Below are 16,184 nucleotides of genomic sequence, written 5' to 3' on the forward strand. Positions count from 1 at the left end.
CATCAACAAGGCATTTCCATCCACAGAACTGCCGCTCACTGGATGTTTTTTGTTTTTAGCACCATTCTAAGTAAATTCAGACTGTTGTGTGTGAAAATCCCAGGAGATCAGCAGTTACAGAAATACTCAAACCAGCCCATCTGGCACCAACAATCATCCATGCAATTATCAAATCAGCCAATCGTGTGGCAGCAGTGCAGTGCATAAAATCATGCAGATACAGGTCAGGAGCTTCAGTTAATGTTCACATCAACCATCAGAATGGGGAAAAAATGTGATCTCAGTGATTTGGACCGTGGCATGATTGTTGGTACCAGATGGGCTGGTTTGAGTATAACCGCTCTGTACAGTTGAGAAGAATAGTATCTCAGAATGGTATTCTGAGACGCGGGTTGGCGCTGTTTTGGCGGCACGAGGGGGACCTACACAATATTAGGCATGTGGTTTTAATGTTGTGGCTGATCAGTGTATATGTACACAAATAAATCTATAAATGCAATCATGCATTTACATATACATATACCACATAATTTTATCACATTATAGAAAACAAAAACAAAATTATAAAGAGCCAATGAGACTTTATCAAAGTGAAAAGCAATTGCTTATAGTTTTAAATGATAAAACTACCTGTTTGTGTGTGTGTGTGTATATATATATATATATGTATATGTATGTATATATATATATATATATATATATATATATATAAATATATCAGTGTCAAAACATAACAGGGGCTCGGGGCGAAAACGTCAGCAAAAGTGGAAAAAATTCCCCCAAAAATTCTGTATGTGGGGGTAAAAAAATGCCCCCATAATGACTTCTGTGTTTTATTTGTAACATCTAAAATATTTTTCCATACTCTATTCTAGGCCTAGGAAAACATATACATTATTATTTATTGCATAAACATTAAGATACAGCTAATCAGATTTAGAATTTATGCCCATACACTGAAGGATTTGATTTGATTTGATTATATAAACTTTTATGGCATTATTTTTGAAGACATCCTCACTATGCAACATTTTTCACAAGTGCCTAAAACTTTTGCACAGTACTGTATACTATCAGTTAACGTCATACAAAGTCCAGTAAACATAAAAAAAAAAGCTAAATCAATATTCGGTTTGGCCACCTTTGCCTTCAAAACAGCCCCAATTCTCCTAGGTACACCTGGACACAGTTTTTCTTGGTTGTTGGCAGATAGGACGTTCCAAGCTTCTTCTATCTATTTAGGCTGTCTCAAATGCTTCTGTCTCTTCATGTAATCTCAGACTGACTCTATGTTCAGTGGGGAGCTTTGTGAGGGTCATGACATCTGTTGCAGAGCTCCCTGTTCTTCTATATATATTTGCAAAAGTAATGTTTGGGAGTCTAACATTTATATTTCCTACTGACACACTAAAGCTGAAGATATAAAAAACCATCTTAAGACAAATGTTTTTGTGAAACATCTTATGAGCCTAAGACTTTTGCACAGTACTGTATATATATATATATATATACGCACACACATACACACACACACACTTGTTTATAAATAATGCATGCATTTATGCATAACTGTATGCACACAGACAAGTTATTTAACATCTTTTACACTCTAAATAATGCTAAAAAGCATAAAAAATAAAGTACAAATAAACTTTTACAACAATAAAGTATCCGGATTGTTCCTTTATAGCTCTCTCTCTCTCTCTCTCTCTTTGTTGTCTTACCGGAGTGTGATTTTGTCGAGGTCGGCAGTGTTGTGAAAGTCATTGTCCTGCACTGTGCAGGCACTTGTCGTCCGTTCACTCAGCTCTTCCATTTCTTGTCTATGTGACCAATCTCCCAGCGTCGCCAATGGAGACCGAGACCGAGCTCCTCCCAGTACAGTACTCCCGTTGCTTGGCAACGAGATTCCAGAGCGAGAAGGTGGACTGATAAAGATATATAAATAATAAAGTTAATATTTAAATAATTAGAGATTTCAAGAAACAGACACAAACATATTACGCAAATATTGAATCCTTACTCACAGATGTGGAGTCCACTACACCACACACACAAGTAAGTAAACACTCTTTTGGACATTGTTGACCACATGCACACACAGAATCATGGCCAAACACAAACTCACCCAAACCCACACACACTCAACGCTCAACCTTTCCACCCCCACACACATAGACAAATCCTCACATTCTCTCATCCTGAGTAAATGATACAATACAGAGTCAGATCATACATCACACCAAACATAAACACCCAATCACAGACAGACAGATAGACGGACAGACAGACAGACAGACAGATAAATAGACAGATACTGAAGATATGCTTCAAAAAATCAATTCTGCAATCAGAATTTCATATCATTTGTACAACGGTCTTGATTAATGTTCACACACTGATAAGTGTGTGTACAGGTATGTGGGATATATGGAATACTAGATATAGAGAAAGAGATAAAGTGAGCTGTTAAGAAAGAGATAAAGTATGTTTGTGAGGCAGTATGTGAGAAAGATATCTAATTGTTTGGAAAATGTGTGTTTATCTGCCTTAAACGGGACTTGACATTTATGCAAGTGACTGTTGTGTGTGGGTCAACATATTAAATAATATTTTAAGTAAAATGTAAATATGCAAATATGTTACTATGAGGGTTAGGTTTTGGGTTAAGGTATGGAAAATATCCTGATCTCAGTATCAAAAGAAAAGTAGTCAATGGAAAGTCCCCACAATGCTAGATAAAACAAACGTGTGTCTGCATGTACTTACTGGTTCATTCTGGGAGAGTGTGGGGACTGATATGCCGCAGAGGGGCTGAGCCTATTGCAGGAGGTGGGGTCCACTGTTGGTTTAGGAGAGGAGGAGGGGCCTAATGGAGATAAATATGAGGAGCTTAGGTTAATGATGAGTAAATGGAACAGAATTTAATGGAAAAAAATCAGTCTTGCGTGAGTTCCAGAGACAAATGCAAAAGTGCACAGCGTTCAGTTTTCAAGAAAAAAATACTTAAAAATAAAACCAATCATATGGCCATTTACAGCATCATATATCACCAGGTCGTTGAGTTTGATTCCCAGGTAAAACACATACTGATAAAATGTATGTCTTGAATGCACTGAAAGATGCTTTGATTAAAAGTGTCTGCCAAATGAATAAACATAGCTGCATCAGAGATGAGTAAAATCGCTTAATTGTTTGACTTAGAACTATGAAGGAACTGAATGAGCAAGACTAAGTACTTCATTACATACTAGTCATTCCCTTGTTACCACACACAGACTCACACACAAATACGCACTAACAAATCAAACACACACACTCACATATGAACACACTGGGCCCTTTGTGAATGCTGGCAGTGCAGCCTGAAACTTTGTGGGCACTGGAATGTGTGTCTGGGGCCTCAAATGGAACTTTCAGTGTGTGTGTTTTGAGAAAGTGTGTTCAGTTTCCCCCTGAATTTGTCTCCTCTGCAAATTTTGAAGTCTTACTAACAAAGGATGCATCTGAAATGCTTCATTACCTCCTTACACCGTTTCCCTTTGCTGCTCTCTTGACCGAGTGGCTTCCTGTTCACTCATAGTAAAGTGCAGTGTAGTGTGCCGTTTGGAAAAGATCCCCAAAAATCACAATTCAGTCATCATTTACACACCCTCATGTTGTTCCAAACCTGTAAGACTTTTCTGTGAAACACAAAAGGACATGTTTGGTAAAATGACCATTTACTTTCATTGCATCTTTTTGCCTTACACTGAAAGTGAATGGGACTATAAGTCCGCAACATTCAGCCTCCATTCAGTTCCATTGAAGAAAGAAAGTCATACGGGTTTGCAACGACATGAGGGTGAGTAAATGATGACAGAATTTCCATCTTTGGGTGAAGTATTCCTTTAAGAATAAGACACAAGGACCAAGAGACTATTTAAAGCATTGGTTAAGCACCTGAGTGTCTGGAGTCATTGGGAGTTAGCTAGGTATGATCAGGAAGATCGCCAAGTATGGTTGTCAGAGTCCTTAGATAAATATTGAATAATGTGGCAACAATACAACTCTGCTGTGCATCTGACAGACTTGTCTAGAAACACAGAACTTTAATTGCTACAAATTCCACACAGGCATAAATTATTTTTAATAATAAATGAATCTGAACTTAGTTGTAAACATAATTTGTGTTTCTCTCTGCAAAATTGGACATTGTATTTAGCCAGTAAAGCTCTTTTGTGCAATTACTAATTGATTTTGTTATTGGAGGTGCATGCTAAGCTTACTTTAAACAACCCCCTTTTTATTAAGTTTGTGTCACAGACATGAATGATAACTCGAATAGTGTGAATTGTTGAGAAGTGCACTATTACTTTTCTAGGCAATCATACGGTTTTCACCTGGGAGACAATAAAATGGCAAAATATCTCTTAGATTTACACTGAAGGACACTAGAATATCATGGAGACTTGAGGGTGGGCTCTTTTGACTTGCTTACTGCATATGGATAAAGCACAGAAGCACCACCTTAGCTGAAGATGTCATTCTTTATATTATCACTTCATAATAACTTTCATTAATAACATTAAGGAACATTATTGCATTATATAATGCTTAACCGATCTTTAGTTAATGTACATTCAAACCGAATAGCCGTCGTTCCTCAGTCGATATGGATTTTTTTAAAGGCTGACAACAAGAAAGAGTGTGGATGATGACCAGTATTATATTATACTATACTGTATGTATTATCCAATTTAATGATGTCCTCAAAATTAAAATAAAAAAAACTAACACGTTTTACATAAAATATAAAAAAAAAAAATCACATGATTAATTGGTCTGGCTAATATCAGATGATTAATAGTTAGAAATGTCATGATAACATTTATTTTGACTCAGATATTTTCATATATTCATATCTGATTGTCCATGAACTGATCTGTTAAGCAGTATATACTGTTAATGATCTATTAATGAAAGTTTTTATAAAATGCTATAATTATAATTTTCTTTATCACACATTATACATTTGCACATATACAGTGAAACTCTTCTTTTTCACATAAAAAAGAAGAGTTTCACTGTATATGTGCAAAAGATCTGTTAAGCAGTATATACTGTTAATGACCTATTAATGAAAGTTTTTATAAAATGCTACCAGCTGTGACCTGATGTTTTCTCATTAATTTTGCTGTAGTCTGTTGTTCCAGATCAAAATCACTGAGAGTGCTTCTGAAAATAGTGGGGGTGCTCTGTATAAAGTGGAGAAGTATCATAATAACACATTTTTTAATAGATTAAATCATGTTTAAATGCTACTTAAACAACATAAAGAAAAGTTTGTTTTTTTAATGTACAAATAATTTATTGCTTTGGGTTTTTTTTCCTCCATGATCTGTCGCTGAAAATGACAGCAAAATTCTGCGCCTGCAGATTAGGACATACTGATTTGCAAAGTCATACACGTTTCTAAGTTTTGATTACAGGATTTTTGTGTGTTTGCTGGGATTTGAGAAAATCTGCTTGCCAATTTACAGTATTAGTCTTACATATTCAATTGAGCAGGGGTGTGCAATTACTTTGGTACTGGGGCCACATCAGCCGTTAAGTAGAACATGGAACAGAGAGTATAACATTTCTGCATAGTCAGGGTTGGGAGGGTTACTTTTGAAATGTATTCCACTACAGATTACAGAATACATGCTGTAAAATGTAATTTGTATTCCGTTAGATTACTCAAGCTCAGTAACATATTATAAATACTTTGGATTACTTCTTCAGCACTGGTAGATTTTTTCACTTGTTTTAACTATAAAAACTCTGCCAGTACAGTAAGACAAAATACACATGTTAAAAATACATTCTCTGAAAAACCTAAATATCTTATGCAGTGTTGTTTCTAAAACAAGACAAATCAAATTGATCTTGTTTTAAGGATTTTTAGATATTTTTACAGGAAAACAATATCCAAATTAAAAGGTCTTACTAGAAAAAAAGAAATTATGATCTGACATGAATTTTCTTGAAAAAAAAAATATGATCGTGCCTGGTAACGTGCATGTAAAATGGCTAGAAACAGCATTTTAGCTTAGCGTAAAGCTGACAATTTACACAAGGTTTATTTCTATTTCTTCTGCTCCAAACTTACTTCAAACTTACTTCTCTGTCTGCTCGTATGAATGTAATACATCATAAGAAAGTGTTTCACCGCTGTTCAAATGCACTTTGGATCGCATCATTTATATGTATAAATGTTTTCCATCTGAAAGGACTAAATATTAAATGAAACAAATGACAATAAAATGCAAAGTAATCTCTTCAGTAATCAAAATACTTTTTGAATGTAACTGTATTCTAATTACCAATGATTTAAATTGTAACTGTAGTGGAATACAGTTACTTATACTTTGTATTTTAAATACGTAATCCCGTTACATGTATTTCGTTACTCCCCAACACTGTGCATAGTTGTATCTTTTAAGCCCAGACATGCACTTAAAGAATGATGCGCAATTTTCTGAAGTGTATACAAACTGATGGGACCATTCTGCGATTGCTTGAAGTTTTGCTGCTATACTTTCTATCATGTGGTAGTAAAACTGAATAAATGCTGAGTAAAATTATTAATTGATTATTTTACCATACTTCAATGCAATGGTAATTTAGTACTCAATTTAACACTCTATATCAGAAGTCTGATTTAAAAGTCAAATAAAATATTCGGGAAAGAGATTCTAAAAGCTTATTTTAATGTTGGCCGCAAAGTGGACCCGCTTAATTGTTTTATTCTGAAAACATTATCAACCTGTTTACACGCTCATGGGTCATGATGTGGGTCTCGTCAATGGTTTGTTTGGCATCCCATTCAGCACACAACTGAATAATACAGGCTGCATGACACTGATAAATGATTACTACCACAGTAACATTTGCATACAGGTGTGAGGGACCTCAGCATTTTACAAATAACACAAAGAATAAATATATTCCTCTCTCGCTTGGTTTTTGCTCGCGTGTCCCCTCCGTGCATTATTGAGTGCTAAGTTGTTATTTTTTTATTTATTTTTTGCAGAGAGAATGTGCGTGCACTCACATGCATGGTTGCCAGATTGCATAAATTAAGTATGACATAAGGTCCAATTTGTGCAAGTATAAATCTCTGATTGGGGTGTTGCATCTATTATCTGGCAACCCTGAGCATATTAAAAGCTTGTGGATGCAGGATAGGTCCAAAAGCCAGATAAGTAAAAGATCTAATAAAAACGTTCATGATAAATCGACCCGCGGGCCGCAGTTTGCCCAGGTTTGCAATTAAGGGTGCTCTAAGTTCCGTTTGAGGGTGCCTAACCCTGTAGGACCGGGACTGTTTTTGTCTTGCATGATTACTTCCTCAACCAGAAGAAACAAGTTCTTACATTTAGCCTATGCAAGAGAGAGTCTCTTTTTATTGCATTTTGATCAAATGGTCAGCCAAACCTGACTGACTAACTGACCTCACGTCTGCAATTGCAGATACACAGAGGTTAAAAAAAAAAAAAAAAAAAAGATTAAAGCTACACAGATCAAATTAAGGTCAATGTTTTATTCCGCATCGTGACACCAAAGTTATTTTATGGTTGTGCACTGGTTAATAATTTGCTTTAAATCCAGTTTTCAATAGTGTCACCAGATCTAGAGCAGCAATCAGCAGTGAAATGGGGTTGTTTTCCCAGCGGTCCCCTGCAGCTTGAGAGAAACCTGTAATTATTACGCATGCAGTTTAAAAAGTGTGTGAATGATGTTGTGTACTATGCATTGTTTCACAAAATCAACAAAATATATGGCACATTGACTACGTATGGTACACCCCATTGCTAGACTTGTTTTGGAAATCAATCATGTTCTGTTACGTTAATACTTTAGATGCACTGCATTGCTGCCTTTTTATATAATCTATAGTCATGCAATATATAAAATACAATAGCAGTCAAAAGTTGGGACACACCAACTCATTCTTTATTTTTACTATTGACAATATCAATTTTTAGAATAATAGTCATCAAAACATATAATAGAAATGGAAGCATGCTAAACAAATATCTTACATTTTGCCAAAATTGCATCTCTGCACACTCTGAGTAGTCTCTCAACTACTGTAACTTCATGAGGTGCCACCTAGGATGCTTTTTAAAACGTACTCAAGGAGCTCCCATTTATGCTGAGCACTTGTTTGCTGCATTTAAGCATAAGTCTTTTGGTCAAAAGCTTTTATGATCATGAGAATCATGAATTCAGTCAAGTGTCTCAAAACGTATGACTGGTCATGTATAGAGATGGATGTGGCGTAAAGTCTGAGTTTTTCGGTTTTGCATGAGATGAATGAGCCCCACCTTGTTTTATTGTTGTGGACTTTATGAATAAATAAACATTGACAATTCATGTCTTTTCATGATTAACTTTTTTCAGAGAAAAATTGTTTCCTGGTCCACTTAAGTGCTTAAGTGTGTGTACATTGTATGTCAGTCAGTTTGAGTAACAATGCCACTTAGACTTTGTTCAGTGAGACTGGGCGTTTACCATACAGACTGTGTACAATGGACACAAACTAACTAATGAAGCTTTACAAAACACAGACACATTCACTTTTACCATTACCAGAGGAACAGGCTCCAACTACACTCCCCACATGACACACACAAACACACACACCTCTGATTTTGCATATTCACACCAAACAGTCAGTGAAAATAAAAAAAGATGTTACAAATTCCAAAAAAGCTTCACACAGACACTATACATTCACACACACACACACGCACACACCAGTCACAGACATGTGTAGTAATCAAACACTACAGACTTGATCACATAGATTTCGCAAACAAATACTCAGCAGACTCTGAGAGAGCACACTGTAATCTGGGAACTTGTCTACAGCTGAGAATATTTGTCAATTCATTCAAAAGTTGAGTTTAAAACAAACCGTGGGGTTCTTAAACATCCATACTGGTCTCATAGAATGAATGTTACTCTATAGGCCTTTTACAGAAATTACAGAAATACTCAAACCAGCCGTCTGGCACCAACAATCATCCATGCGATTATCTAATCAGCTAATCGTGTGGCAGCAGTGCAGTGCATAAAATCATTCAGATACAGGTCAGGAGCTTCAGTTAATGTTCACATCAACCATCAGAATAGGGAAAAAATGTGATCTCAGTGCTTTGGAGTGTGGCATGATTGTTGGTGCCAGATGGGCTGGTTTGAGTATTTCTGTAACTGCTGATCTCCTGGGATTTTCACGCACAACAGTCTCTAGAATTTTCTCTGAATGGTGCCAAAAACAAAAAACATCCAGTGTGCGGCAGTTCTGTGGACGGAAATGCCTGGTTGATGAGAGAGGTCAACTGAGAATGGCCAGACTGGTTTGAACTGACAAAGTCTACGGTAACTCAGATAACCGCTCTGTACAATTGTGGTTGCCACTGTTTTGGCAGCATGTTGGGGACCTACACAATAATGTTGTGGCTGATCGGTGTATACACACTTTCTACACTGGCGGCAGCAAAAGTTTGGAATAATGTACACATTTTACGGTTTCAGAAGGAAATCTGTACTTTAATACACCAAAGTGGCATTAAACTGATCACAAAGTATAGTCAGGACATTACTCATGTAAAAAACAGCAACATCACAATTTGAAAAATGTCATTTTTGATCAAATCTAGACAGGCCCCATTTCCAGCAGCCATCACTCCAACACCTTATCCTTGAGTAATCATGCTAAATTGCAAATTTGGTACTAGAAAATCACTTGCCATTATATCAAACACAGTTGAAAGCTATTTGATTCATTTAATGAAGCTTAACATTGTTTTTGTGTTTGTTTTTGAGTTGCCAGAGTATGCAATAGATTGGCATGTTTTAAGGTCAATATTAGGTCAAAAATGGCAAAAAAAAAAGAAGAAAAAAAAGAAACGGCTTTCTCTAGAAACTCGTCAGTCAATCATTGTGAGGAATAAAGGCTATACAATGCTTGAAATTGCCAAAAACTGAAGATTTCATACAAAGGTGTACACTACAGTCTTCAAAGACAAAGGACAACTGGCTCTAACAAGGACAGAAAGAGATGTGGAAGGCCAGATGTACAACTAAACAAGAGGTTAAGTACATCAGAGTCTTTAGTTTGAGAAATAGATGCCTCACATGTCCTCAGCTGACAGCTTCATTGAATTCTACCCGCTCAACACCAGTTTCATGTACAACAGTAAAGAGAAGACTCAGGGGTGCAGGCCTTATGGGAAGAATTGCAAAGAAAAAGCCACTTTTGAAACAGAAAAACAAAAAGGAAATGTTAGAGTGGGCAAAGAAACACAGACATTGGACAACAGATAATTGGAAAAGAGTGTTATGGATTTTAACCCCATTGAGCTTTTGTGGGATCAGCTAGACTGTAAGGTGCGTGAGAAGTGCCCGACAAGACAGCCACATCTATGGCAAGTGCTACAGGAAGTGTGGGGTGAAATGTCACCTGAGTATCTGGACAAACTGACAGTTGGAATGCCAAGAATCTGCAAAGCTGTCATTGCTGCACGTGGAGGATTTTTTGATGAGAAATTTTTTAAGTAGTTTAAGAAGTTCTAAGCATTTTTTTCAAATTGTAATAGTAATTTTTCACGTTATTAATGTCCTGACTATACATTGTGATCAGTTGAATGCCACTTTGGTGAATAAAAGTACCAATTTCTTTCCATAAGAGCAAAATCTGGACATTATTCCAAACTTTTGGCAGCCAGTGTTCACCAGATAGCGCGTTGGACTTTGAGCTTGACAGCCACAGTTTGAGTCCAGCCAAACACGCACGGAAGTGAAAGTGACTTAGAAGCGATACAAATTGACATGGATGCTTCAGTTAATGTGTGTTTTCTTTTTTTTATATCGAATTTGCATTTTAAAACACTATCGGTTAGGGTTAGGTGTAGGTTAAAAATAAGGATGTCTGTTTTGTTAAACTCTCATTTATCTTTCCTGACACTCTTGGTTAGGTTTAGGGTACAGTTTTAGGTTAGGGAGGTACATTTTACTTATTAAAAACTCCATCTAAAATTCACCTTAAAAATCTCATCTGATTACATCCTCATTTCACTCGGTTTTGGTGCCCCCCACTGGACATTTCACTTGAAAACTGCAGCCAAACGTGTAATGAAGCACGGAATTTCAGTTTTTCAAAAACGTTGCAATGCTCACGTAAATTTCATGAGACCAGGCTGTAAACATCACACATACCATAAGCGTAAACATGCTTATACTCAAAGTAATATTTCGGGTTCAACACAAATTAAGCTCAGTCGACCACATTAATGCCATTCCAGATAAATTCATTTGGACTCATCCCTCCTTTTCTTTAAAAAAAGCAAAAATTGAGGTTATAGTGAGGCACTTACACTAGAAATGAATGGGGTGAATTTTTAGAGGGTTTTAAAGGCAGAAATGCCTTTTTTTTTTCATTTTCTTTAGCCTCGATTTTTGCTCCTTTTTTTAAGAAAAGGAGTGATGAGTCAAAATGTATTTTTGTGGTAATCAGTTAGGTTCCACAAAAGTTTCCTTTTATGCACAGTCAAATAAAGATATCTCAAACGCTGTTTGATGAAACAGATTCAGCAAACATGCAAAAAGAGGAATCCCGTTTGTCTGTGCTATTTGAGGCTTCTGATCTACAAATTCAAGGCCTGTTTACAGTATTTGTTCAGCCAATTAAAAATGCTTTTGCTGAAAAAACAGGGGAGGTACAGTATTTTGCATTATCAACCTTTAGCTGTGTCACATAAAATGCAAAAATGTTGACATGCATAAGTATGCACCAAATGCCTACCACACGCTGGCATGTCAAGGACTTCACACAGGGTTTGGTTTAATGTGTTAATGGGTGATGATGAAGGAACTAAAATATCTTGCCAAGCATACAGAGGAAATCCCCTGACAGTAGAAGTACACTGCAAAACTATTTTGTCAGATGACCTAAATAAAAGTGGTTAATATGGTAAGTCAAAAATATGATTATTAATATGACTGAATAAACCCAATTTTAAGGGACAGGTCTGTACGTTTCACTTTTTACAGTACAGCAAAGCAGAAACATTCTTTTGAACAATTATGTGATCATAATGAAGCTTAAATTAAAAATACCAGTCAAAATACCCTCACTAAAATATATAATTGCTATCTTTGATTTGTTACACTGATTTCTTAATAACAGGCCTTGTTGCATCTCTTTAGAACTTGGTTTCTATGCAATCGTAAGGACATTAAATGTGCCAATTTGCCAATTGCCTATAAACATTGTGTCATTCTACAGATTGTGTTTCTAAAGCTGTTTGTCTTCCCAAACAACTGATATGACATGGTATTGGACTTCACACCTATTGACTCAACACTTATCAACGTGGATGCAGCATGACATGATAGCTTTTTGTTATCGATGCAATTACAGAAATACTCTTTTAATAGGGGAATTTATGACCAATGATTATTTGTTCCGCAACCAAGTGTTCAATAACAGGGGGGTGACCAAGATAAAGTGAGACTAGTATATTCAGCAGGTCATGTGACCTCAACATGGAAGCCACCATAAGTGGGACTTAGTAGGATAGCAGAATAGAACAGAATGTAGAATATAAACAACATTTTCATTGGTCATTGGTCAAAAGTACTATTCATTTATCTAGCTGCAAAACTGGATGGAAAGAATTACGTATTGCGCCTTTAAAATTCATCCTTGTGCAATGATTGTTAAAACGAAAGTAAAAATGTAAGAGCCACTAAAGGCTTATTTATACAATAATGTTGGTTTCAAGAGAATGTTATGATGAAAGGGATGTCAGTCACTTTACTTATGGGTTTAAAGTCAGACATGGCAATAACAGAGCTAGTCTTTCTGACACTTTCAGGGGGAACAACATAGTGACATCTATGATCCTGCTCTCTATACACCAGATGCACATCAACAGAGCTACAGAGGAAATCATAATGTAAGTCTGACATAACAATTCATTTCGTACAGAATGCACTAGTCAATTTTATCTTAGTAATGCAAATAAACATGGTATCAATAAAGCTCATAACAATAAAGCTCATAAAACATGTGCACACACACACACACACACACACACACACACACACACGTCATTATCATGTTGTGAACAATTAAACCAGTTTCTCGAGTTTCGACTGCTTTGCAATTAACCGCAGGGCAAAATCTACTTTCTCTTGCTCAACAAATCACCAGCTTTTTTTAACTTTTCACTTGAATCACTTGATGGTCCAATCATAATTGTGTATAACAGGTATACACAAATGTTACTAAAATACCTATTAAAAGGTCTAAAAAAACAAACACCTGAATGTTAGGAATGTTAATTTATGTTAATAATGTTAACTTCGACTTATATGCGCAATCATAATCGTGTATTTTAAAAAAGGTCTATAAAATAACAAAAACAAAACAAAAAACAATTCGAACACAGCTGGCACTCATCAGTTTTCACAGGGAAACCCTACAATCACAGATGCTAATAAATGTCAAAATAAAGAACTAGCACTACATTTTGTTCATAAAGTGTAAAACTGCTCGGGTTTAAGGTTTTTTTTGTTTTGTTACTTTCTCGTGTTTTTATATATTTTTTTTTTTTTACATAGTTTAAAAGAGCTAATTCAATTGAGAAAAACTCCACAAACCACAGCAAATTATGTTTTACAACATAAAGAGAACAATACTGTGCTCTGTTTAAACCAACTACATTTGCTAGGCAATGGTAATATTACAATGGTATTATTTTCAGTAGCACACATTAAGCTGAGTTTCATGACCAGTTAAAGGAATATTCTGAGTTCAATACAAGTTAAGCTCAAATGATGGCATTTGTGGCACATTATTGATTACCACAAAAAAAAAAAATTTCACTTGCCCCTCCTTTTCTTTAAAAAAGCAAAAATAGAGGTGACAGTGAGGCACTTACAATGGCAGTCAATGGGGGCCAATTTAAGAAACGTTAAAATACTCACTGTTTCAAAAGTACAGCCACAAGACATAAACAACATGCGTGTAAACATGCTTTTAGTGTGATAAAATCATATACTAACCTTTTCTGTGTAAAGTTATAGCCAATTTTACAACTTCGTTGCCATGACAATGTAATGTCAACAATCCCTAAAATCCTAAGACGACTGTAAAATTGACCATTTAAACAAATTTACAGCTCAGATTTAACAGAAGGATTAATGTAAGTACTTTTATAAAATTATAAGCTTCATATTTCTGCCTTTAAACCCCTGTAAAAATTGCTCCCATTGACTTCCATTGTAAGTGCCTCACTGTATTCTTGATTTTTTGCTTTTTTATTTTATAAGAAAAGGAGGGACGAGTTGAACCTAATTTTTGTGGTAAGCAACATTATGCCACAAATGCTGTCCACTGAGCCCAGAATATTCCTTTAATACACAATACTTTAATACACTGTGAGCCCACAGATTTTAAAATGACTCTACAGACTTCACTTTTTGAATACCTTAAAACACATCTAACAAAAAGGGTGAATTCAAGTAAACTGGGGCACTTTCTGTCATTGTAATGAGTGTCAAAACATGTCCCAATTTACCTGAATTCATCCTATATAAAATCCATACACAATATAAATTCAAAGAAGGATTTATATAGGCAAAAATAGAAAAATAAAATAAATGATCTTACTTTCTGCCTGTTCTGATGACGAGGATAACTTTTTCTTTCTCATTGAGCGGTAAAACCTTGAATTCCTGCGAATTGGAGCTCTGGTGGACAATGCATCCTCATCATCATCATCCTCATCTTGACTGGGCAGGTGTGCCGGAGGTGTCTGAGATTTGCTGGGGGCCTCTTGAGTCTTGAAACCCCATTTTCCTCGGAACAGGGCTGTCATCGCCACAATGCCCTCAGAGCCCAGCGACATCAGCTAACAGTAACAGTATCCAGGCATTCATGGAATAATCCCCATTTGAAACACAAAGAAGGAATTTCCATCCAGATCGAATCCAAAAAAAAAGTGGAATTCCACACAATCCCACAGGCAAAGTGTTATGCACCCTGTCTGGACAATCAGCTTGCAGTACAGTTCTCTCGTATTCTCTTATCTTGTTCTTTTTCCTTTGCCTGAGGGGTAGGTATGTTTTTAATAACTCATGACTTTGTCAAGCTTAGTCCTTCTATTCTCTCTCTCTCTCTCTCTTAGACTTTTTGCAAACCTGTCCTCTGCCCCTCAGTGTCAAAGTTCTCCCCCTCCCATTCATTCATTCATTCTCGCCCATCCAAACTGTCTGTCTCTCTCCCGCCCTCTTTCCTTCCCTCTGTCACTGCCTTACCCTGTTGTGCCTGAGTGCATAACTCGTAATCTCACGTGTGTATAAAACAGGTAGAGTCACTCACCTAAAACAGCAGATCTTGTATTTTTGGCTGTCAATTTGTTGCTATGAACGCTGACACCTCACCCATTGTCTCATCAGCGACACTTCAAACAACAACGACTTTGTCTTTCTGTTGGATGTTTTTCTGTGTATAGTAGGGTCCCAAAAAGTCTGAGGCCTCAAAATCTAATTTAAACCTGGAAATAAACAGAACAGGATGTTTTAGGATTTTTAAAAATGTACAATAAAGAAACATTATGATGTAAAATTAACAGGAAATATTTGAGATTTGGCACTATATCTGGATCACTAATCAAATGTAAACAAATTTGTGACCATACTACCTCTTTTGAAGCACAAAGTTAGACCTAGGTAGCACATCTTGTCAGGCAGATAATACCTATCAGGATAACTATAAGATGGATGTGAGACTGTACTAAACCCTAAAACTATGCCAATATAGTGTTGGTAGAACATCCTGATAAGTATCATATTTTCAGGACACCACCTCAAGTGTATGCTGTCATTAAAGCAAAACGGAAACCTACCAAATACTAAGAAATTATGACATTCATGTCACTGTAAATGTCCAAGAATGTTTGTAACACCCTGTCCTCTGCAGTCAGCTGACAACTCGGGGTTAAAAAGTTCTTTCTCCCTCTCGGCCAAATGCACTCTGTCTAATCCCATTGTGCTTCCACTGATTAACACGCACTGACCCGTTTACAAAGCATGGAAATACACACACAAGCACATGCATGTCAGACATTGGACTGTGCATGCAA

General features: G+C 36.2%; 1 protein-coding gene across 3 annotated transcripts in view; it reads right to left on the bottom strand.

Annotated features, from left to right (window-relative positions):
- Positions 1-15,596, bottom strand: part of LOC127429768 (ephexin-1-like) — a 34,511-nt gene extending 18,915 nt beyond the window's left edge. Inside the window, exons 1-4 of one of the 3 annotated variants that reach the window (XM_051678926.1) lie at positions 15,422-15,596; positions 14,711-14,951; positions 2,770-2,869; positions 1,725-1,928 (exon numbers count right to left, since the gene is read on the bottom strand). In XM_051678926.1, coding sequence (XP_051534886.1) covers positions 1,725-1,928; positions 2,770-2,869; positions 14,711-14,948 — 542 coding nt within the window. In that variant the 5' untranslated portion in view covers positions 14,949-14,951; positions 15,422-15,596. Of the gene's footprint in view, positions 1-1,724; positions 1,929-2,027; positions 2,136-2,769; positions 2,870-14,710; positions 15,198-15,421 lie in introns of those variants that run through there. The other 2 variants (XM_051678925.1, XM_051678927.1) reach the window with 2 other exon arrangements.
- Positions 15,597-16,184: the final 588 nt, after the last annotated feature.

This window comes from Myxocyprinus asiaticus, chromosome 39, assembly GCF_019703515.2.
Source record: "Myxocyprinus asiaticus isolate MX2 ecotype Aquarium Trade chromosome 39, UBuf_Myxa_2, whole genome shotgun sequence".
NCBI lineage: Eukaryota > Metazoa > Chordata > Actinopteri > Cypriniformes > Catostomidae > Myxocyprinus > Myxocyprinus asiaticus.